We start from the raw sequence: 26360 nt of genomic DNA, 5'->3' as shown, positions 1-26360 counted from the left end.
TGATTTCTCACTTTCTCCAGATAGACCCTTGATGTTTCTACCTTTTCTCCTGTATTCTTCCTCCTTCAGCTTATAAAATCATGTTCCCCAAATAAGCCCAACTCAGATGTCATCTGCTCTGTGAGACATTCTTTTATCCCATAACCAAATTATCTACCCCACCTTTGTAACATCCTAGGTCATGTTTAGTCATTCCATTTAAGTACTTAATATGTAATAATTTTGTATTAAAATTAATTGAAAATGTAGAGGATAATAAAGAATACTTCTACTAGATTGTGATGCTCACTGCTATGTCTTACTCATTTTCATGCCTCATGATTTGTGTCTTCACAAAACATGTATTTTGGTTGCATTTGTGACCAAATACTTGAATTGTTACAAGCTAAAAAGAGACAGCTATAGAGTTTAATGTTTAATCATGTGTCCCTTCCAAATAAAGGCCAGATGATGTCATGTCAGAAAGGTTTCAGTCAAATAATTTTTAAAAATGTGATAAGTGAATTAAGTTATCACACAGCACATGTTGGAATAGACATGACAACCTGAAATGATCTGCCACTGTATCAGTCAGTACTGTATTATATTTACAGAACTTAATTTCAGCAAAACTTTATCTGCTAAGTTAAATTAATATTTTAAAGTCTTGATTTTGTGATTATTATTTTACTTCATTTATAAATGTATTTTGGTTTTATAATTACATATGCAGGAGGCATGTATACTCAGTGTTATATTTGTAAAACATCATTATATAAGTCAATATCACCAGTTTGGTAAAACTTTTTCTTTTAAGTGGATTTGTATCTTACTCAAGCAGGAGAAATACTGATACAGGCTAAAGAATATTATACAGGTCAGAGGCAAAAGAAATCAATGTCAGATGCCAATTTAGATTATGACTGTATCTGGAATGTATCATAATAATGATTTTTAATTCATTAGGGCAACTAGTCTTTTGTCAAATAATCTAGAATTAATTTTGTCTAGGTCTTGAATCAGTATGTGTATTTATTTATTGGTTGTTACTTAAATATGCTAATTTTTTAGGTTTATTTATTTTTTTTAATAATCTCTACATCCAACACAGGGCTCAAACTCATGACCCCAAGATCAAGAGTTGCATGCTCTCAATATTCTAATTTAAGGAGTAATTTTTAACTTTTTCCTGGAAGATGGGTTTAGTACTGTATTCCTTTAGCTAATCCCCCAGATATCTTCATATGGTCCTGAATGACAACACATCACTTTATATCCTGTACAGTTATTGTGTAAAATGTTTGATATATTTATATGAAGATTTTGTATTCAAATGGCATGGTACTTCAGTTATTTTTTTCAAAATAGATGCCCATTTATGCTTTTATTTATAATTTATTTTTTAAAATTTTCATATATTCCCAGTAGGTCAGAATATCATTTCATATGTTTGTTATCACTTGTTTTACTTAAAAATAAGGTTTAGTCAAAAAAGAAATTAAAAACACTTGTTTCCTTAGTTGTTTCCAAACCTTGTAGCACTCTATAGTTATTACTTTTTTCCTTACACAATTGTTTCTTTAGATGTTTCTAAAAATCTAAAAAACCTCTTACTGTATATTTTATGATAATTGTTATTTTTAAAAATTTAATAAAAATTCATCACAGAATATCGTATCGTGGTTTACATAGAACCCCGTTTGATTTTTAGAAGCATGCTTTTATTCAGCCGAAAGATATAAAATAAAAACTGTTTGATCAGTGAAGAAAACATTTTTCAATGTAGTTTGACCTTAATTTTATGAAAAAATAAGTTATTTTTCTAATTTTATGGTAATATTTAGATTAATAAAAGACAAACAACTGCAATTGAATTGCCAGACTACTATAAACATATGTTCATATTCATCATTACTTTTAACTTACTATTCTTGTTGCAAAAGATACCTTGTCTTTTAGAGAATGCAGTGGTATTATTTACATTAATTCATGTGGCTTGTTTGGGGAAAAAAAATGCTATAACTCCTTTACTTAATGGGATTCTTCCCCTGTGGCAGTGCAAACGGCTAGAGCAGGAGCTTCATCATCTGAAAGAGCAGAACCAGACTTCAGCAAACAACATGAGACATCTGACTGCTGAAAACAATCAAGAACGTGCTCTGAAGGTAAATCTCCATTCCTTCTTACAGGCAAATTAAGGTTGTAAGCCCTTGGTGCCAGCTTTCTGTGCTGCATATATCAGTTGTGTACATTTAAGCAGAAGTGAGCTGTGGTGTTTGCCGACAACCCCTTCTTTAAACACAGATACAGCACCCTTCTGTTAGGGTATTATTTTATTTCGTGTATGTGTACATGAAAACAACATATTTTCTGAATTTTGCGTGGTGGTATATTAATACTTTGGGTATGTGTTCATTCTGTTTCTGATTTTATGGTATACTGTTATCTTTTGTAGTTAGTAAAAAGTGGCACACTAAAAGGGAAAAAAATTAAACCATGAGCCTTTTCGTCACATCAATATTTATTACACTAATCTTGTGATATTATTAACCCACAGAACTGGCACTCCCTGAAGGGTATGTGAATATGTTTGCGAATTGAAATAGTTCTTAAAATGTTACTTATTACAAGAAAAGAGAGAAAATATAGTCTACTGGAACTTGAAACAAGTGAAGTGTATGTTTCATGACAAGAAGTTCTTTTTCATTGTAATAGAGATCCAATAATCACGAAAAAGGACGTCACTTTGATTCTACTACTTACATATTTTTTCTTATGGTACTTAGGACTTTCCATTCTCCTTCTTTGTCTTTGTCTCAATTCCTAGCATAGCACCTGTGACATAGTACTAGTTCCTGCCCTCAAGGTGCTTACTTTCTCATTAACTGGTTAAAAATAAAAAGAAAACCATATCCCCAGGAAACAGAAAAGATTCATCATTTTTGTGATTGTGTAGTAAGAAAAAGTGTGCCATCAAGAATATTGTATTGTACTTTGTTGTCTTAAATTCATTTTTGCTACAAATTACAGGAGAATATTATGGCATTAGCAGTGTAACTCACTAGACCAGAATTATCTACCAAAATTGAGAAAAATGGTGACATTTTGAAGTGGAAAATGTTTCGTCTATCCAAAAAGTGTGAAGTTTGGTTGAAGTCAGATTTTTCTACAACTGTGTTGAGCGTCATTTTGAAATTTTCAGAGAGTAGTTAGGAATTTGTGATAACTTTGTTGTCATTGTTTAATGCACGTTCTCTTCTTTTCTCTCAAATTTATAGACTAGAACAATAAATTGGAAAAAAAAGAAATGTAGATTCTTGATCACTTTTTAATTACCCCTCCTTGGGGTAACTTGCCCTATGATTAAAATTTAGTATAATAATTTTTTCAAATGTATACTTGCAAATCGATAGTAACTTTGTTTTAAAGGCAGTTTCCATTATATATGCCAATTTATTATCAGCATCAGGGGACAGATTTCATGTGCTATATGTGACATGGCTATTTCCATATAAAACAGACCTAGAATTAAATTCTAGTTTGTTAAGTACATAATAATACCACAGTCCTTATTCTGGCTTTCTTTGTTGTCTATTTGTGTTAAACTGAATTAAATGGCACCTGCTATTTATGGAGAGAAAGAAATGCACATTTCTAAGAGGTTATTAAAATTAGAAGGTTACATGTAGACCAAAAAAACCAGGAAGTTCAAAACCAAACAAAACAAAATCCCTATAAAATAGAAATCTCTATAAACTACAGACTATATAAAACAATATATAAACAAAGCTACATTTTTACTCCTGACAAATATACTATGTTAAAATCTTTTCTAGTTTCTCACCTTTTTCTGCATAAGTGTCAGATTTTTCTGTTGTCTTTTAATCCTTCATAACTTCATCCATTCACTAACCAACTTAACTTTTTTGTAGAGTAAGGATGGGAGGAAGAATTTTTAAAAACTCATCAATTTAGTCTTTTTAAAGCTCCAGTGTTCATTTTCACTCTTTTAAAAATGTCTGTCTTGTATAAGACTGGCTTCAAATCACTTTTTAGTTGACATGACAAATGTACATGACATATCTACCATTGTAGTATCATACATGCTATCCTTTCTCATGAGAAACCTTAAATTTATTATATATTTATATCTGCTTTATTCTGAATCATTTTTTAAAAATTATTCTTACCATGGGCACCTGGGTGGCTCAGTTGGTTAAGCGACTGCCTTCGGCTCAGGTCATGATCCCGGAGTCCTGGGATCGAGTCCCACATCGGGCTCCCAGCTCAGCGGGGAGCCTGCTTCTCCTTCTGACCCTATCCCCTCTCATGCTGTTTCTCTCTCTCTCTCTCTCTCTCTCAAATAAATAAATTTAAAAAATTAAAAAAAAAACTATTCTTACCTTCCAGGGATGATGTTCTTTCTTTCTTTGGTGTTTTGGTTACTGCACACTGTGTCTTCAAGTTGCCGTATAAGTTATGAGTAATAAGTATATTACCAAGCTATCTAATGAATCAGCTTTTCGTCTCCTTTCTCAGCAGTATGCCTGTCTTTTACAGTGCACCTACAAGTATCATTTTTTTGTTAACTCATTCAATATTTAGTTAGTATCTAAATAAGCTTTAGGAAGAAATTTTAAAAAGAGTCAATGTCTCTAGGAGCTTTCGGTCAGTCAATAATACTTCTAGTATTTTATCATAAATAGTACTATTATTGATAATCAGTAAAAGGTAAATTTGACTAGGATAAGAGCTGAAAAATTAATGCTTATTTAATTGTGTAATGTTGAAATTCATAAAGGAAACAGTACTAGAGATATGTTTGGGAAAAATCCAAGTTAATGATCATACATTGTATAGAACTTTCCAATTAATTATGGCAAATACATGATTATCATACAAGGAAATACTTTTTAATATTGCAGTGCTATTCAAATAATGTCTTTGTTTATTCTAATAACCTGGAAATCCTAAATTATTTTTTATGGTAGAGCATAAAATCGGATTTTTGGTGATCATATAAGCATTATTTTTGAAGTAGCATGGAATTATACTAGCTAAATTTGCTAGCATGGCACTTTTTCCCCCTACTTTTATGATGTTTGCAGTTTTCCCTAATAACAAGTAAAACACAGTGGTACCTAGGATGAAGGGCTAAATTTATACTGATACTAGTCTATACCTTGAGAGTTACTTTAAAAAAAAAAAAAAGAGCTTATCATCTCATTTAAAATAAATTTTACCTATTTATGTTAAGAAATTGGTTTCTTGAAGAATACAGTTTTGGACATTTAATGTTTTTAAATGAGTTTACATTAACCATAAATATGCAGACATCAGACTTAAGAAATTTCATATATACTGCCTTTTTTCCCTCTTCCATTTTATTTATCATCTTTATCATACATCTTTAACTTTCTACAGTTGAGCTTCTCCACTGTAATTCCATTGAAAGCCCTTCATTCTTAGATTATAATTGACCTCTGATTATTAAACCTGTGAAACTTACTCTCTATCCTACTCAGTATCCCAGTCAATGTAACTAGAATACATTTCCATTTTGTTGGCCCTGCCCTTTTGAAAACTTTCCTATAGTTCTCTATTGCTATATCCTCATCATTTTTTTCTTTGATTGCTATTCTTTAGCTGGTGCCTCCTTTTCTACCTATTCCCAAGTTATGTGATTAGTTCCTTATTATTCTTTAAAAAAAAAAAACTTTTTTAGAGCAGTTGTAGATTCACCACAGCAGAATTGAGCAGAGAGTGCAGAGTTCCCACATACCTCCTGCCTTCACACATGTACAGGCCCCCAGTGCCCAACACCAGAGTGGTATATTTGTTACAGTTCACAAATCTATATCAGTGTAACCCACAGTCCTTAGTTCACATTAATCTATGCATTCTGACAAATATACATGACATATCTACCATTGTAGTATCATACAGAAGAGTTTCACTCTAAAAATCCTCTGTGTTCTACCTCTTTATTTTTCTCTCCTCCTAATACCTGCTAGCCATTAATCTTTTTACTGTTTCCATAGTTTTGCCTTTTCCAGAATGTCATATAGTTGGAATCATACAGTATGTATTCATTTAAACTTTCACCATACCTTTTGATGGCTGTGTAGCTCATTTGTTTTAATGTTTATTATTCCATTTTCTGGGTGTACACAGTTTATTTATCTATTCACCTACTGAAGGATATCTTGGTTGCTTCCAGATTTTGGCAGTTATGAATAAAGTTGCTGTGAACATCCATTTGGAGAATTTTTTTGACATATATTTTTCAACTCATTTAGATAGATACCAAGGACTGCAGTTTGCTGGATTGTATGATAAGAATATTCTTGTAAGAAACTACCAAACTGTCTTCCAAAGTAGCTGTGATATTTTTCATTCCTTCCAGTAATGAATGAGTTTTTGTTGTTTCACTTTCTTGTCAGCATTGGGAGTTTCTTTTATTGTAGCCTTGTTTGTTCTAATTTCATCCATTCCTACAATATCACCTATTATTTATGTCCTAAGGACTACCTCTTCTGCCCTTCCACTTAGATATCTTAATGTTTCCTTACCCTCAACAAGTTTGAAAACAAATCACTAATTTGACTCCCTAAGCCTTTTCTCCCTGGAAAGAAGTCAGGACCTGAGACTAACACTATTGACTGTATAACTTAACATTTATTCCCAATCATATTCTCCTTTGTTTGTCTTTACTATAAAAGCAGGAGAAGTTAAACACTTTCTTAGCCTTTCTTTTTGCCAATGTGACATAAGACGAATTCTACAGCAGGGGAGAGAGAAGTTGGAGAGTCTCTGGAAAAGTTTTTGTTTCCCTCACATAGGACAGATGTAGCAGGCACCATTCCTTTCTTTCTTATTACCTTGAACACTTCCTTGCTGCCTGGAAGTGCAGCAGCCATTTTATAGCCATAAGGAAAACACCGGAGAGAAGCTGGCCATTAACATCAATTAAGCCCCTTAGCCTATGAGCTACTTTGAGAACATTAAGCACCCATACCCTGATTTCTTTTTCTGGTGATAGACATACCCTATATTTTAAATTGCTCCTAATAGTTTTCCATTATTTACTTCCAAATTGATCAGTTAATATCTATTAATCAATGATACTACCATGCTCCTTAGACATGTAGGCTAATATAGTTGACATAATTTTCATATTCTTTTTTTAAGCTGTCATCCACCATAAAGCAGTGGGACATCCAGTATTATCAATTCTGTAACAATGATTTCTCGCCCATTTTCCCTCCTATTCTTATTATCTTACCTCTACCCTATGTCAGGTTCATGATCTAGACGATAATATTACAGACATACCTCATTTTATTGTGCTTTACTTTATCGCACTTCACAGATCATACATTTTCTGCAAATTGAAGGTTTGTGGCAACCGGATGCCAAGCAAGTCTATTGGAGCCATTTTTTTTCAACAGTGTTTGCTCACTTTGTGTTTTGGTAACTCTTGTGCAATATTTCAAATTTTTTCATTAGCATTAATTTTGTTATGGTGATTTGTGATCAGTGATTACAACTCACTGAAAGCTCAGATGATGGTTATCATTTTTTAACAATATTTTTTATTATGTTAATCACCATACATTATATCATTAGTTTTTGATGTAGTGTTCCATGAAAAATAAAGTATTTTTTAATTAAGGTATGCACATTTTGTCTTTTTAGACATGATGCTATTGCACAGTTAATAGAATATAGTATAGTGTAAACATATCTTTTATATGCACTGGGAAATAAATTCATTTGAGTTGCTCTGTTGCAATATTCGCTTTATTGCAGAGGTCTAGAAGCAAACCCATAATATTTCTGAAGTATGACTGTACCCTCCTAACTAACTCTTCTGTCCTCAGTTTCTCACCTCTGTAACCAGTCATCACTTCCATTTGCAATCATTCTAAAACACAAGTGACACTTTGCTACTCAAAAACTTTCACTGTCTTGCTATTTTCAACAGTATGAGAAAATAGAGATATCCTGAATGACCCTTCTGATTTAAAAAAGAAATGAAAAAGGATGGCTAAAATTTATAATTTAAGTTTATTTTACAACAACATTATAGAGAAGGCAGGAAGATAAGGAATTTACAAAGGCCTAAAACAAAGTAGAAATGCGGGCGGGAGGCAGGGGAGGGGAACTTGAAAAGTAAGTGATTGCCTGAAGTTGTCTTTCACCCTGAGAGCATTTGTCAAACCTTGGTGAATTTTCCATTTTAATGGTTTCAAGGGCAAGACAAACAAGAGATAGAGCCTGGAGCCTGTTTAAGCCAGAGAGTGTAATGAGATATCCTCTCTTGAAGCTGGTATCATAATGGCCACACCATTAGTGTTTAGGTGAACAAGAGTCAAGCCCTTCCTACAAAATAAGGTAACAAAGGAATTTGACTTTCTTGACTGCGGAGGGAGTGAAATCACTGAGAATTCATCTTCCTTGTCCAGTTTTCAGGCAGGCAGGTTTAGAACCACACAGGTTGCCTGAATTCTTGCTATTTGTGTAGTTCTAAAAGCTGAGGATTTAATTGAAGTAGTCCTACCCTGGAGGGGCCCATAAACAACAAACCAAAGCAAATTACTTTCCAGTTAGCCTCTAATATTTCTTGTAGATAAAATTTCAAAGACCCAGAGCTATCAAAAAACACATAAGAGAAAAAAGCACTTCTAATGAAAGTTAGTGAAAACATAAGGCAGCAGAATCATATACTTCAACAACAAATAGTTTAGGTATTCTAATTATTAGTCACAGAATATAAGTGTTTAAGTAATATCTTTACAAATAGATGCTTGAAAATAAGAGCAAGGAAAATGACCAAAATGATCAAGTAAATTTGGGAAAACTAAAAAGATTGAATTTACAGAAATTAATAAAATAATTAAAATTAAACAGCACATAGGTTTAACAACAGATTACATACAATGTAAGAAACTATTAGTGAACTGGTAGATCTGAACCAAGTATGGAAATGGAAGCCCGAAAGACGAAGAAATGAAAAATATAAATAGATGTTGACACAAAAGATAGAGTGAAAAGATCTAAAATAAATCATTTAGAATTCTAGAGTCGATAATATAGGGAAAGGAAAAAGGCAAGATACAAAGAAATCATGACTGAGCATCTTCCAGAATTGTCAAATGACAAAAGCCTTAGATCCAGGGATACCAAATGAATTCTAAGTATGGCAAAGTAGAAGAAACTGCAGAACATTGAAGTTAAAGCTGTTAAAAACAGCCATTAGAAAAGACATATTTAACAAAGGAATAGCATTTAGACTCACTGACTTCTCAATAGCAATAATGGAATAATTTCTTAAATATCCTGAAAGCAACAATGGGAATAATTCCTTAAATATGCAGAGAGAAAGTAACTGTCAAGAGCAAGAGTGAAATAATGGTCAGATAAATAAAAAACTTCAGTTGCTTTCTATTATTTATAGAGTATAATCCAAACCTCCTAATTTAAGATTTAAGAATTTAAGACTCCACACTACAATTTTAGCCTGTTTTTTTTTTTAATTTTCTTTCTTTTTTCTTTTACTTTTTTTTTTTTTTTTTTTTTTTTTACTATTTCTCTCTTTGTAGTCTTGATAAACCCTAACCATCCCCCACTACTTCCTAAATATGTCATATTCTTTCATTTCCTCTGGTCTTTACTTCTGTTATGACTTAATTAATTCTGTATTTAGTATCAGTTGATTGCTTACATGTCATCTCTAAATCAAAAACTTCTTGAACATAAGGAATCGTAGCCTTTTCAGGTTGCTGTTCTCTTGGAATTTAGCACATTGTTGAACTCATTACATAATCACTAAGTATTTGAAATCAGAAATTAGTTTTAATCTATCCTGGTTGAAGTCAACATATTTATTATTTACTAAGTTCAAGACATGGAGGATATGGAATTATTCCAGAATAATGTCTTCATAGTCACTAACTGGGCCCAATTAAAACTCTCTAGAAAGATTTCTGTCTTGTGCTAAAGTGTCTTCACTCATGAATTGAACAATGCAGTGTCAGGAATTCTAGTTTTTCACTATTGGCTTAAGAATATCGATAGAATGGATTTTTGTTTATGCATTTTTTTTTTCTTTGCTATTTAGAGTTCACTGCAGGATAAGCTCTTTTAAGAGAATGAGTAAATAGCAAGCACTATTAATTACATTTGATAGTAAATAATAATATAATTTCTTATGATGAAATCATATATTGAGATGAGTTATTAGTCATTCGCTTATATTGGCCATGTAAATGGACTGTCTTTGATATGCCCAGATGATATCACCTTTCTACTGTTTGTGGAGTATGGTTTTAGATTATTTTCTAGTGGATAACTGCAGTAATAGATCTTAAATTTAAAATCCTGAATTTCTCCATTCACTAGCTATATAGCATTGGGGAAATCTGAGCATTGGCTCCTACATTTGTAAGATAATGAGAGCAAATATATTGTACAATTGAGAAAATGTTGGACAATCTATAAAGTAGGACACATTATCCCATATGGTGTGGTAGTAGAAAGAACATTTGTGTAGGGGTCAGACACCTGTTTTCTTGTCTGCTGTACCACGAACAAACTATATGATCTTGTCAAATTATTTTATATCTTTAAAACGAGGAAGTTTAAAAACATTTGGAGTCATTTAAATTAGAAAATGTGGTTTTATAAATTTGTGGTGTTATATTATAGATATATATTTATGAGATGATGAATTCAGGCCCACATACATTCTGCATTAAGGGAAGAGCCGTCCATTTTAAGCTAGTATGGTCTTAGGTAGGATGACCATATAATTTATCTTTAAACGAAGACTTTTTTTTAGAACAAAAGAAATACGATTGAAAATTATACCAGGACAAAGGGCTGTTCCTATGCATAACAGCTGAAAACCAGCTCTGACTGGATCTCCTACAAGTACACATAGTAGCCACTGAATAAGTATCTCTTAAGTGAATTAATACCACACATGCAACTTAGTATCTGGCTTTCCCTACTTAACCCTTCATAGGCATTTTCCAGTACACTTACTCTATAAATATCAACCTAATGCTAATGTACTACATAATTTGCAATGCACAGATGCATCATAATTTTAACTCTTCTCTTAATGTTGAATATTTAGGTTGTTTGTAGCTTTGCATTCTTATGAACACCACTGTGAAAAATATTTTTGTATATTTTAAATATTTTGTGTATTTTAATATTTAACCATATTTAGCAAATAAAAATTTGATTATTTTTCAGATTTTTATTTTTAGTAAAACAAATAGTTTTAAAAGCCAGATGATTCTGGGGGCACCTGGGTAGCTCAGTCACTTAAGTGTCTGACTCTTAATTTCAGTTCAGGTCATGATCTCAGAGTCGTGAGATCTAGCCCTATGTTGGGCTCTGTGCTGGGCAGGGAGCCTTCTTAAGATCCTCTCTCTCCTCCCTCTGCCCTTCTACCCCTCCTTAAAAAAAAAAAGCCAAATGATTCTATAAGGGTTCTAATAAAAAATATGGCAGCCTCTCATCGTACCTCTCCTGATTTCTGCTCCACAGGAAAAAAATCACTTTGAACTCTTTCAGCCATTTATTCTGTATCTATACTATATTTCTAAGTGAAAAGCTTATAGTTTTTTTTTTCATTTTTTGTTATTATTAATTGACTCCCTCCTATGAAGATGAAGATTTAGCTTTCTGTTAGATTAGTGCTTAGTATTTACATTATTATAATATTCATAACTGACCATATAGTATTCTTCAGACATCTCAGCAAGAATTATATTTTATGTCATGACCCAGATAATATACAACATACAAATATAAAACTAAACCACAATAAAACGTAAGGAAATAATACATACTCTATTGCCATATTTGTATTCAGACATTTTAAATTCTCTTTAATTTTTTTTGAAACCTAATGCTGGTTGTGACCCTCTAACTGGGTGACAATTCTCCCATGGGCTTTTTTGTGTTCCTCCTAAGCAGAGGCACAATTGACCTTTGTTCTGAAATATGTTCTGGAGGATATTTGCTTAGCAAACAGTCTTGGAGGATAGAGATGGTGTCTCCCTCTGTAGCAGAAGGCAGATTTGTTTACTGTCCAATATAATAAAAACAAAGTCTCCCCCTCTGAAGCAGAGGTCATGTAAGTTTGCTTGTAGTATATTATAAAAGATCTGGCTTCCCTGAGTTTGGATTTCTTTAGCTGTAATTCAGTCCCACTGTGTGTGCAGTATCCAACTGTTCCCTTCCACATTGCCCCCATGGGAATTGGGGAGCAAAGACCAGCAATACAAACATGAAGTTTAGGTGTTTGTGCCATGTCTGAGTAAAGTTCTTTGGAATGCAGAATTCTTGTCTTCTGCCAGTATGCATGAAACTGGCAGGCTAATTTGTTAGCCTATAAGTAGGATGAAAATATTTCATCCTTCACACCCTTCACAGTTCCTTTCTTTTTCAATATTTTGTTTTCCTCAGAATTATAGTCTAGATTTCTTTGTTTGTATACTGTGTATCACTAATACATCCAAACACTCTCTACTAGATATAAATATCTTGTTAATACATTCAAATATTTCAGGTGACCTAGAACTATTACTCTTTTTTTTTTTTTTAAGGATCTGAACTGATTGTCCTATAGGACATTACTGGTCTTAGACCTATGTTCAATGTAATTCTGTGGCTTCCTTTAGTTTCTCCTATGTTGGATCACCTGTTTCCTGTATCTCATTTTTCTCCTTCTTGACTTAACTCTTTTCTTTGTTGGAGCATACTTTCTAATAGTTTCCTGGGAAAGTATACATGTGAGTTAAATTTTTAAGGACTGTATGGTATTTCTTCAAGATAGATTTCTAGAAGCAGAGTACTTGAATAACAGGATGAACATTTACATTCAGATTCCTAGACTCACTTTCAGGGTTACCAAAGCAGAATACTTGACAAAAGACCCAAAAAGCTTGTGCTTTAATTTTATTATTTTCAAAATTTCTAAAAATTGAATTTCCCTTTTAAAATGTATACATCCATTAAAACCAAAATGAAATACCATGTCATACCTATTAGAATGGCTAAACAACAACAAAAAAGTACTCAAAATAACAAATGTTGATGAGATGTGCAGAAACAATCTCTCCTACACTACTGGTAGAAATGTAAAATGATACAGCTGCTTTGGGAAACAGTTTACCAGTTTCTTATAGAAATATATTTAACAGGGGTGGCTCAGTTGGTTAAGCATCTGCCTTCAGCTCAGATCATGATCCAAGGTCCTGGGATCAAGCCCTGTGTCAGGCTCCCTGCTCAGCAGGGAGTCTGCTTCTCCCTCTTCCTCTGCTCCTCCTCCCCACTTGTGCACACACTCTCTCTCTCAAATAAATAAATAAAAATCTTTAAAAAAAAGAAGAAATATATTTAACACATAACCCAGCTATTGCACTCCTGAGTCTTACCCTAGAGAAATGAAAATTTATATTCACAGAAATGATGTACAGAAATGTTCATAGCAGCTTTATTTGTAATTGGCCAAAACTAGAAAGAGGGTAGATATTCTTTAATAGGTCAGTGGATCAACATCCACACAATCAACTATGATTCATCAATAAAAAGGAACAACTTACTGATACATGCAGCACCTTTGATGGTTTTCATTACGTTGAATAAGAAAAGCCAATATCAAAGGGTTAATCCATATGATCCCAATTATATAATAGTCCCAAAGTGACAAAATCATTATGATGAAGAACAGATTAGTAGTTTCTTAGAGTTAGGTGGAAGAGCTTGAGTATGACTATTAAAGTCTAACAGGGAGTTTCTCTGTAGCATAGTGTTGTAACAACTCTGTAGTCAGATTTTATAATATTAAAATTCATAGAATTACATACCAGGAAGGGAAGCTGGGAGGGAAGATGTAAAAACGGATGAAATCCATATAAGGTCTATATCTGAGTTAATAGTATTGTATCATTGTCAATTTCCTGGTTTTGACAATATACTATGGTACATACATGATATTATCACTGGGAGAAGTTAAATTAAGGCTATGCAGGAACTCTATACCCTCTTCAAGTTCTTGTAGGTCTTGAATTATTGCAAAATAGGAAGTTAATTAAGTTATACATGCTCACCATAGCCAGTGAAATAAATGCTAAGATATATAAAGAGAACTTTAATAATATCCCGTTTGCCCCCTCACAGTTTCTAGACCTGCCAAATTAATCTTGACAGGAATTACAATAGTGGATATCCTTGTCTTATACCCGATTTTAGAGATATGTCTATCAGATTTTTTGCCCATTTTTGAATTGGATTGTCATCTTTTCATTGTTGAGTTAGAAGATTCCTTTATATATTTTGGATATAAGCCCCTTGTCGGATATATGATTTGCAAATAGTTTTCCTATTCTGTGGGTTGTCTTTTCACTTTTTTAATGGTGTTCTTTAACAAACAAAAGCTTTTAATTTTGATTAAATTCAGTTTATCTCTTTCTTTCTTTTAGTTGCTAGTGAGAAGGCTTCACCTAACTCAAAATTTACATCTGTGTTTTCTTCTAGGGGTTTTATAGTTTGAGCTCTAACATTTACATCTATGACCAATTTTGAGTTAATTTGGAGATCTTATGTAAGTTAAGGTTCAAATGCTTTCTTTTACATGTGGATATCCAGTTGGCTCTGTATCATTTGCTGAAAGAAAAAAAAGAACACCTGATTCTTTCCCTATTGGATTGTCTTGACACCCTCCTCAAAAGTCATTTGACCATATATATGAGAGTTTAGTTCTGGACTCTAAATTCCCACTTTTTGTTTTTAAAGATTGTTCTGGCTGTGTCAGTTTTGATACTAATGTTAGTAGCTTAATGAATGGCATAATTTCTACTTTTAACTATGGTCTTGACAAGTTTGAATTGAATTGGAATTGTTATGTACCGCTGGAAGCCAGTGATTCCAGGCTTTTTTTTTCTTCTCTATATTGTTATTAATGTATTTTAAATAAAAGTAGAGTAACTTACCAATATGTCAGTTGGTGCATAAGTGACATAGTGAGAAATATAGTGGCAGGAAATTAGTTTGAGAAGAGAGAGAATTATACCAGATCTTATACAAGTTGTAGTTCAAATTATTGAAGTGTATGGGAATACTCAGAGGTCAGATTTAGAAAAAGTGAGATAAATGGAACAATAGTGATTTCCAACATTTAACTCTTGGTACACAGAAATAAGTGGTTCACAGAGGAGACTGAGAAGAAATAGATAAGAAGATGACCAAGAGATTGTGTTATGACAGAATTCAGAATAGAATAAAACTCCATGAAGGGAGTGGTTCACAGTGTCAAATGCTACAGAGAAATCAAATAAGATCAAAGTGTCCATTTGATTTGGCAATTAGGAGGGCAGTGGTAGCTTTGTCATTGCAGTTTCAGTTCAGTGGTTATGGTGGTGGTCTTGAATCTAGTAAACTGCTGAGTAAATGGAAAGTTTAAAAGTGGAAAAAATATAAATTATTTTTTGAGGAGCTTATTTATGAAGTAAAAGTGCAAGGGTTAGAATGTAACGTGAATGGAACATTGAGGATGATTTATTTTAAAGAATGGAAATTATCGCAAACATTTTCTCAGTTATTCTCCTTGTATAAGAAGTCTGATATGTGGCTGTCTAACCTAAAGCTAGCTAGAGGCAACCTGTATGTCCTGGTTCAAAAAGATTGCTAAGTCAGATAACAATTTAATAAACTGGACTTGGGAAACTGAGAGGTAACGGGCCAGTCAGGTTTGAATGCTGAGCCAAATGATCCTGAGGTAGACTTAGGGCCAGGTAGCCTGCGATAGGCCATGTGCAATCTGAAGTTATGGAGTAGCCAGTTGGAAAAGTCAGAGTCAGTGTATTAAAAAACACAAAACTCTGAGTAAAGGAAGTGGAGAGAAATTCTGCGCTGATTCCTAACAGCATTCTGTTCCCATGGCAGACTTTGTTTTTCACACAATACATTTTTCCTTGAGAGAGTTCCTTTCCTTACAACACGCAAGACGGGCAGCTAGACCAGGTTTACAGTCTTTGCATACCAAATGGGGAATTGCCATGACAGCATTCATTACAAGCTCTCTGAAAGACACAGTTACGCTGAAGGATGGGTCTGTGGATTCCAGCACCAGGTATAGCCAAATCATCAAAGCCTGTGTAAGTTCATCAAGACACAATAAAAACTGATGAGGTTCAGATGAAATAACTGTGAACCATAACCTCTTACATGGAAGGAATACTGAATTTCTTTGGGAAACTGTACCATTATCAGTGGAGATTATCAGTGGCAAACCACAAAAGCAATATTTGTGAATTCTTACATTTAATTGCTCTTAACATGGGATGCCAGTGTTTTTCTGATTTTGAATTTAATAATATTATTTTAGGAATGTGAGATTTTATTTGATACATAGTTATAGAAATATAAAATTACATTGCATGCTCTCCTGTCTTACACATTTTGTAATATGCCAAAAAAAAATCAAAATGAATGCTTGAATGATGACATAAACTTTCAGTAGGGGACCGAATATTAAGCACTCCAGGCAGATTTATCCTTATGTGAGCTAGCTTTAGATAGATCTTGGAATCTTTTTAAATCTTTGTATCTCCTTGTCTTTGGAACTGGCATTTCCTTTGACTGAAATGCCCTACATCACCTATTGCCCTACCTCCTTTGTCCAGATAGTATCTACTCATCCTATCTTCAGTTTGGCCACAGTCTCTTGTCTGTCACCAAACCAGAGAGGTATTTGGATGGTAGGATGAAATTGCTTTAATATCAAAATAAGCACTGATTTGAAAAGAAATGGAATATGTAAGAAACTCAGTGCTCCCAGGATTTCCTCCTGGCCTTTCCTATCTGTGTCACATGAACAGTACCTTTAGTCCTACTTTCTGCTTTGCCTTCTGCTCTCACCTCAATATCTCCTCCCCTTTTTTCCTGGCCTATTGAGTTTTGCTATTACAGTGGGCCAAGACATAGAAGAGAAGTTATTCATGATACATTGTTGGAATCAATACCCTGAGTAGCTTTAAAAGCAATAAAGGTCCACTTGACTGGTTGTTAGGTAATGAGTATAGGTTAGCAGGTCTCGACAGAGGCATGTATTAGAATCATCAAAAGAATGTTAACAAAATAATAAATCTGGGCCTAATCCAAAGCATTCTGAATTGGAAAATCTTACACTGAATTTGAAAACTTGCTGACATAGATAGACTTGGTGTTTGGAAATAAAATAGGTACAAAATATTTCCCCATCTTCTTTTTAGGCCTTTGGATTTTTTGTTTCTGAAAATGATATATTTGTTTTCTACCACTGTGCCTTTAATTTTAGTTCTGTTTCATTTTTTTACTTGATTTCAGTACTGACTTGATGTTAGTATTTTGGTGGCATTTTCAGTTTTATGTCTTTTTAAAGTGCTTTCTTGGTATTTTAGGGGTAAGCTAGATGAAGCTACATAAGGAATTCTGGCCAAATGAAAGTGTCCTTCTTCATTTTTAGTGTTTCCAGTAGCCAGATTCTACACAAGTTTGTACCTTATAGTGACTTGGAATAATTTGGACATGTTAAATTCTCTTGTGAATTGAAGTATACTAAAACTTTGAAATATATAGTGCAAAAATCCAGATGGTTATTTAAAATACTATGAAATTTGTTTTGATTGATTTTTTAAAATTACATGTTCTTTCCAGGCTAAAAATTTATATTTAAAAAACAAACTTTAGATTATCAATTACAGTTAATGTACTTTGGCTACCAAGTAAAAGTGTTTCTGATCTGAGACATGATGATGGAAAGCAGTTAAATACTTCATTACAGATTACATAAAATTCTCAGTAAAATTAACTACATTAAACAATGTAGTTTCCTGTACCAAGCAAATCCTTGTTCTACTAGCATACTTGACATGAGTGTTTTTCTAGACACATAGTTTTTAGTAATGCATCTGTAGAACTTGAGCATGTACACTTTATTAAAGAAAATGAATATTTGCAAATTGACATAGCTGTAGTTTGCCTTCTATACCAAAATGACTTTATTGTGTTGTTCAGTGTTGGTTAGTTTTTCTGTTATGTTGATGCATTAAAACAGATATTAAATTTTATCATTAATTCAGCGCCTGGTCTCTCATCAAATCCCCTTAATTACAAATTGACTCCAAGGATTAGACAGCATGGATTTTAATTTTAACTGAAACAAAAAAAAAAAAGCATCTTGAAAAATCACTCTTGCCTAGTGACTCATAGACACATTTTAAAAGATTCTGTAATTTATTGCTTAGTATTTAAAATGCAATACGAAAAGCATATCACTAGTATTTTTATTATCTCACAGTCATATTAAATATATATTTTAGAATATATTTCATAGTCTTGAAAAAACGCTGAGTACAGCTTTAGGAGTTTTGATAACTTGTAACCTTTTCTTTAGAAAATGTTAAGTTTGAACCTTGCACAATCATAACTGTATCCAAATGACATTTATATTATCTTGTATTTCTACTTCTTTAATTTCACAAAATCATACAGTGTGGTTTTATATATTCCATGGAAGTGTTTACAATGTAATCCAATATCCTATTTCCACTATTATATGTAGTTTGTGATTATTTAGTGAAGTCTTCACTTCCTTTTAATACTTGATATTTTAAGTTCAGAATCATTTTTGTACATATTACACTGAAGATATGTAAGCATTGCTGTCATTACTAAGAATGCCAGTTTTTATTTATTTATTTTTAGAATGCCAGTTTTTAAAATTGAATTTATTACATAGATTATTCATTTTAAATACTAGAATGACTATTTGTTTTTACTAGAATAAGAGGATAATGAAATTCACTCATGATCACAGTGATCGAAAAGTACATTTGTCCACTATATTTTTGCCCCATTATATGGTGATCAGCTTTGAATTCTGAGATGGCTTTCCAAAAATTCACTTAATATTCTGATTCCTGGAATCCAACTTGTGTTAGTCACTTATGATGGTTTTTATCTAGATCCATAAGTATTCAGGTAATCATTTTATTTTTAGAAAGACCAAATAAGAGTTACCAATAAACCCTAAGTATTCTGAGGTAAACAATTTGTTTATTAATAAATTCTGTTGTGCTAATTACCTTCACATTTTAAAGATTATAAAATATGAGCAATAATGTTCTTTCTAGTTAAACAAATATCATATATCATGTATTTTTTATTATGTTATGTTAATCACCATACATCATTAGTTTTTGATGTAATATTCCATGATTCATTGTTTGCGTATAACACCCAGTGCTCCATTCAGTATGTGCCCTCTTTAATACCCATCACCAGGCTAACCCATCCCCCCACCCCCTCCCCTCTCATATATCATATATTTTTGTAAATTTTATTTTTAAATGACATTCTTTTATGAGCTTTTGTTGCTGTTGCTATTAAACTGGATTTTTATATGTTGAAAGATACTTGGTGTCCAAATGAGCTCAGCTCATCATGGCAGAGAAAAAAATAAATTGCCTAGAAACGGATTGTTTACGTAATATTAGATGGTAATATAAACCAACAAAAGCAAGGAAATTAACTTCTAAGGCTGACACACTGCCCTTTCCTAGCTCCTCTGTGCCTGTAGGTATCATATACGTGTGGTAATACCAAAGTACAGTGGACTCGGTTAGGAACTGTCAAACTTAATTCTAAATTTCCTTACTTCGTTGGTTTATGTCACAACTTAACATTATTATTTTGTCTCTTAATGCTATATAATGTCCTTCACATGTGAGATGAAGCAGTGCATGGGTGGATCTGAACAAGATGGAAAAATTTATTTGCTTTTCTGTCATTTACAGTTGATTGCCTCTGATTAGCAAGTGTCATGCAGCTCTAATATTAGTTTCTTTACATTTTGAATAAAGATAATACAAGAGAACATCATAAAATATCTGAAGAAATTTTTGAAAAAGTATAGATGCTGATTTTAAAAAAGTGCTATTTACTCTTAATTTTTACTCCCATTAATTTTTATCACCTTCTTATTATTAAAGGCAGACATTTCTCTTTATAAAAAACTTAGAGCAATGATAAACTCCTGGTGTTTTATTATGAATAGTCAAATACACAAGTATGACTTTATGGAACAGTTCTTATATGAACTGAACAAAGGAATTATACGTGGAATTCTGAGGATAGCACTAAACCTCCCAAAGTAATCTCCAAGATTAATTTGGGAACTCATAGATACTTGGCCATCCTCTTAACAGCACCTGTTTCTTGATGCTTATGATAAAATGTAAATAATTCATTCACTTTGGTTTTTATATTCCCTAGTTAAGTAGTAGCTCATCATTTGTTAATGAATGTTATCCTTGCTTTGGGGGACTGTATTATACAACTGTAGGGACTAAATGATATTTTAGTATTAGAAAATTTATTCTATTTTTTAATATAAGTACCATGTCTGTAGCATTTTGGAAATCGTTTTGCTTTTTGTTTTTCTCTGTAAATGATTTCTACTCCTATTTAAGTATCCATTAAGACACAGTTTTCTGAGGCGCCGGGGTGGCTCAGTCGTTAGGCATCTGCCTTCGGCTCAGGTCATGATCCCAGAGTCCTGGGATCTAGCCCCACATCAGGCTCCCTGCTCAGAGGGAAGCCTGCTTGCCCCTCTCTGACTCCCTCTGCTTGTGTTCCCTCTCTCGCTGTGTCTCTCTCTGTCAAATAAATAAAATCTTTAAAAAAAAAAAAAAAGACACAGTTTTCTAAGGGAGAATTACATATTTTCAAGCTTTGAATTTTTCTAAGTCTAAATCTTTTCTTGCATGGTCAGCAAAGGTATTTAACTACTTAAAAAAAAAAGATTCTTATTCATTTCTGATTTAGGTGTTAAACCTTAGAGGAACAGATCAGATACTTTCTGTGAAACGTATATATAGAATGAACTATCTAAATGTGGTCAAACACAAGATTTTACTCTCAGAAACTAAAGAAACTGCCATTAAACATGGTAGAAGAAGGGTTGTAAGGTTGGAGGTGGTGCTAATTCTTTAAGAAATTCTGTTTTCTATTTTGTGTAATTAACATTTAATTGGTTACACTTAAAAGTAGTGAAAAAAATATCTATTTGTTAGATACTTGTGAAACAATACTGTAAGCTCTTACTTACTTTGAGGTGTTGAAAGGTGAAACATTTGGCATTTTCTTTTCGGACATTGCTTTAAAAAACAGAGGGCAGGAAAGAGGCGTTGCAACATCAGAGTTGAGGGTGTTTGTGGTTGTCCGTGACAGCAGCTCCAGTTTTAAAACACCTGTGTTTACTTTCCAGCTTTTCAGAATCTGCCTGAAAGTGGCCTAAGAATGGCACAGGCCTTCCTGATGGCTGGGTTTGTTTTTTTTTTTATAACACATGGAAAAACTAAACCGTGTACTTCACTTTTCTATTGCAAGCATTTACCTGTCTTATACATTTTATCTCTTTATATACTCACATGTGTGCATTAGATAGTGCATGATTTACATAATCTATAGATTATAATGTAACAAAGGCACTTATTTGTATAGATTTTTCTTGTTGTTCACTAACTAGAAAAAGCTGGGGAAAAACGGGTAAGTTTTTCAACTTTGTACAAATGTATTTTCATTCATAATTTGAAGCCAGTGAAAAAATGAAAATTTCAAATACTTTTTTGGAGAGAAATGAATTTGGCCTAACATAATTATTATATTATTTCGTTAATTTATTATCCACTAGTAGGTATTTCTCAATTTTTGTTTATATTTTTTGCTTTAGAGGGTTTAGTTTTCGAAACACTTTTTGTAAATCAACAAATGTGATTTCCTCTTTAGGTTATGTTACATCTTTAGTGATTTCAATATAGGTTGATATTTCAACTTACCTATCATTACTTAACGCTCAGTGTTTCCATATAGACGTGATTTTTAAGTAATCATTTAGTATATTTCTTATTATTTCATAGTATTCAAGTGACACCTACACATTATATAAACTTTATTCTCAGAATTGAGATATTCCTAGGTATGGCAGTTTAGTTTAATAAAATTTACTTTTTGAGCTTTGCGCAGTGGCAGTATCGTAGCCAATGAGGTTTATCCGACGCGCGATTATTGCTAATAAAATTTACTTTTTGCATATTTGTTTCAATTTTTTTTTGTTTTCACACTTACTGTTTCTTACAGTAGATAGAAGCCAAATGTCATATATTCTGTGATGCATTTTTTTTTTTTTTTACAAATTCTTAATTATAGTAGCAGGACATTTCTTCCATGAGATTATAGTTAATGTCAAGCCTGTTTGATATGTAAAAGGAATAATTTCATTTTTTGTTAAGAGATTGGTGTTATTTCTCCATATAACTAGTTATATTAACTATTTGTGTAGTTAAGCCCTTTGGAGAAGCCAGTGCTAATTTTGAATGTTCTCCCTAGGAAAACACACATACACAGAAATTTGCATATAATTTCAAGGAGTTTATTCCCCTCCCAAGCCCATCAATGTGCCCAGGTTAAAAACACCTATTCTAGGTCTTACTTTCTTTAGAAAGTGTTAACTCCTTAGGTAGTTGTTTAGATAGTTGTTAACCTGATAAATCACAGAGAATCATTGAGTCAAAATATTAAGTGCTTAGTACAAATTACCATGTTAGGAATTGAGTAACTTTATAAAGCAGTAATTGAGGGGCACCCGGGTGGCTCAGTTGGATAAGGGTCTGCCTTTGGCTCAGGTCATGATCCCAGGGTCCTGGGATCAAGCCCCCACATTGGGCTTCCTGCTGAGCGGGAAGTCTGCTTCTCTCTCTCTCCCCCTGCCCCTGCTCCTGCTCTCTCTCTCTCTCTCTCACTCTCGTGTACACGTGTTCTCTCTCTAATAAATAAATAATATCTAAAAAAACCCCAATAATTGATTTTTATCAGCTTTAAATATACATAGTATTTTAACAATATACATCATATAATGATTACACATACGTCAGTGTCTTAATACCATCATCTCAGTGGATTTGAAATAAAATTGATGATTATCTCATTTTTCTAGATAGAAAGAATTCACTATATATTATATTATTGAAAGATAAAGTCAACTAATATTATTGCATAAAAGCTGTAAAAAATTATATTCAACTCAAAAACGGAATCATTTTTTTTAGTTTTATTTTACTATGTTATGTTAGTCACCATACATTACATCATTAGTTTTTTTTTCTATTTTTTCCCGTAGTTTTCTTTTTTCTTTTTTAAAAATTTTTTATTGTTATGTTAATTACCATACATTACATCAATAGTTTTTGATGTAGTGTTCCATGATTCGTTGTTTGTGCATAACACCCAGTACTACTCCATGCAGAACGTGCCCTCTTTAATCCCCATCACCAGGCTAACCCATCCTGCACCACCCTCCTCTCTGGAACCCTCAGTTTTTTTTTAGAGTCCATAATCTCTCATGGTTCGTCTCGCCCTCTGATTTCCTCCCCTTCATTCTTCCCCTCCTGCTATCTTCTTCTTTTTTTTTTTTTCTTAACATATATTTCATTATTTTTTTCAGAGGTACAGATCTGTGATTCAACAGTCTTGCACAATTCACAGCGCTCACCATAGCACATACCCTCCCCAATGTCTATCACCCAGCCACCCCATCCCTCCCACCCCCCCACTCCAGCAATCCTCAGTTTGTTTCCTGAGATTAAGAATTCCTCATATAAGTGAGGTCATATGATACATGTCTTTCTCTGATTGACTAATTTCGCTCAGCATAACACCCTCCAGTTCCATCCACGTCATTGCAAATGGCAAGATCTCATTCCTTTTGGTGGCTGCATAATATTCCATATATACACACCACATCTTCTTTATCCATTCATCTGTCAATGGACATCTTGGCTCTTTCCACAGTTTGGCTATTGTGGACATTGCTGCTATAAACATCGGGGTGCACGTACCCCTTCGGGTCCCTACATTTGTATCTTTGGGGTAAATACCCAGTACTGCAATTGCTGGATTGTATGGTAGCTCTATTTTCAACTTTTTGAGGAACCTCCGTACTGTTTTCCAGAGTGGTTGCACCAGCTTGTATTCCCACCAACAGTGTAAGAGGGTTCCCCTTTCTCCACATCCCCACCTGTCATTTCCTGACTTGTTAATTTTAGCCATTCTGACTGGTGTGAGGTGGTATCTCATTGAGGTTTTGATTTGGATTTCTCTAATGCCGAGCAATGTTGAGCACTTTTTCATGTGTCTGTTGGCCATTTTTGCATGTCTTCTTTGGAAAAATGTCTGTTCATGTCTTCTTCCCATTTCTTGATTGAATTATTTGTTCTTTGGGTGTTGAGTTTGATAAGTTCTTTCTAGATTTTGGATACTAGCCCTTTATCTGATATGTCATTTGCAAATACCTTCTCCCATTCTGTTGGTTGTCTTTTGGTTTTGTTGACTGGAAAAAACAGTGTTTTAAACTGGACAGGAAGGAAAAAACAGTGTTTTAAACATAGGAAAAGCAGTTAAATTATTTTTTTAAAGATTTATTTATTTGAGAGAGAGAGAGAATGGGGTGGGGGGGCAGAGGAAGAGAGAGAGTCTTAAGGAGTCTCCACACGGAGCAGGGAGCCAACACAGGGCCCATTCTCATGACCCTGAGATCACGGGATCTGAGTGGAAACCAAGAGTCCAACGCTTAACTGGCTGTACTACACAAGCGCCCCAAGCAGTAAAATTATTTTAAGTGGCATAAATTATATGACAAATAACTAAGATATTTATACAAGGATTTATAATAATACTATATTATATGTAGTTTAACATACATCAGAAAAACAGTTTTGGTCAGATGAAACTACTGAGATAAAGAATTATTTAAAGCCTTCTATTTTCATTTTCTGTGACTACTAATGAGGAAGTAAAAGGGAGAAAAGATATTCTTGGTGTTGTTAGTACATTTGTTTCCAGAAATTCTCAAATTGCATAACTTACATCATGAAACTTGATACAGGATTTCTATTGGGTGTGTTGATTTTGTCCTGGGGGCAGTTGTCTTATATAGTAGTATATGTCTGTGACCTAAGTTTCAGCATAATTCATGTATAATTGTGTGTTATGAAAGATTTTTAATTCCTTAATCAAAATTTAATGTGTGTTTGTCACTCAAGTACACTTTCAACTTCCCTAGTTCTAAGGCCATGATTCTCAATACATATACACTGTGTTTCTTGAATCTTGAACTGTCAGTCTTGTGTTTGGAATGTATTTATTTTATTCTAAAGTATTGGGTGTTTTAAAATTTATATTTCTCTAAAACTAATATTTTCCCAAGTAATTTTAAAGGGGAAATGCAGAAATTTTAAGATCCGAAAGATATTTTAAAAATTAAGTCTTAAGATAGAAATTAAGATAACTGAACCAAGAAGAGAGAAAGTGGAAGATATGGCTTGTAACTATGCAAATGTATGAAAATGTAACTTGAAGAATTATATATTATTTTATGTCCAATTATAAGTAAGTGTGAACAGAAAAAATACTAAATCAGTGATCAGGAAAATATTAAGTAACAATTCCTAAGCAGTGTAATACTTTAAGAAATGTTGGACTCTCCTCTTAGAAAGGAATAAAAATAAAACTTGAGTTAATTAGCATTATTGGAGAATCATGTTTTTTATTTAAAGGAAAGGTGAGTCATTAAGCACCTATAAGTCTTTTTGTTCAGCCATTATTGACTGTCTTTCAAAACTGTATTAATACATTTGCTTACCATAGTAAAATTTGTAAATCTAACATAATTGTATCAGGTAAAGTTTACTTGTTTCAAGGGAAAGAAAACCATACCCCAAATTGCTTAAGCAAAAATAAAACTTATTACTTCCATAACTGAAAGACCAAGGATAGGGCTAACTTCCAGAGATTACTTTTTATTTCAGTCAACTTTATTGAGGTATAATTTATATACAGTAAATCGCATCCATCAAAGGTATACAGTCCAGTGCATTTTGATAGTTATGTTTCCACACAGTAATGAAGATAAAGAGCATTTCACTCATCCCAACCAAACGATTGTTCTCTTTTCCAATCTATCCATCTCTCCACCACTGGTCCCAGTAACCCCTAATCTGCTTTTTGTCACTCTAAATTTATTAGTATTTTCTAGAATGTTATATTAATAGAATCATACAATATGTATTCTATGTCTGGCTTATTTCAGCCTGATGATTTTGAGATTCATCCTGGTGTATGTATGTAGTTCATCTCTTGTAAGGTTTTGTTTTATCTCTGGGTTTTTGTTTGCTTTCTTCTATGTATTGGCTTAATTTTCAAGTTATATAGAGGTAGAAGTTTCAGCCTGTATATTTCCCAATTGAATTCTAGAGGAAGAA

At 33.0% G+C, this 26360-nt stretch overlaps 1 protein-coding gene and 1 pseudogene across 8 annotated transcripts in view; both read left to right on the top strand.

Moving 5' to 3' along the window:
• Nucleotides 1-26360, top strand: part of MIPOL1 (mirror-image polydactyly 1) — a 321775-nt gene that overhangs the window by 156521 nt on the left and 138894 nt on the right. For all 8 annotated transcript variants that reach the window (XM_034992341.1, XM_034992340.1, XM_034992339.1 and 5 more), the window contains one exon: nt 2037-2144. In XM_034992341.1, coding sequence (XP_034848232.1) covers nt 2037-2144 — 108 coding nt within the window. The remainder of the gene's footprint in view (nt 1-2036; nt 2145-26360) is intronic.
• LOC118002775 lies at nt 22057-22166 on the top strand (annotated as a pseudogene).

Source organism: Mirounga leonina, unplaced genomic scaffold, assembly GCF_011800145.1.
Source record: "Mirounga leonina isolate KUSES-001 unplaced genomic scaffold, KU_Mleo_1.0 Mir_82, whole genome shotgun sequence".
NCBI classification, from domain to species: domain Eukaryota; kingdom Metazoa; phylum Chordata; class Mammalia; order Carnivora; family Phocidae; genus Mirounga; species Mirounga leonina.
This window is presented reverse-complemented; position numbering and strand designations above follow the sequence as displayed.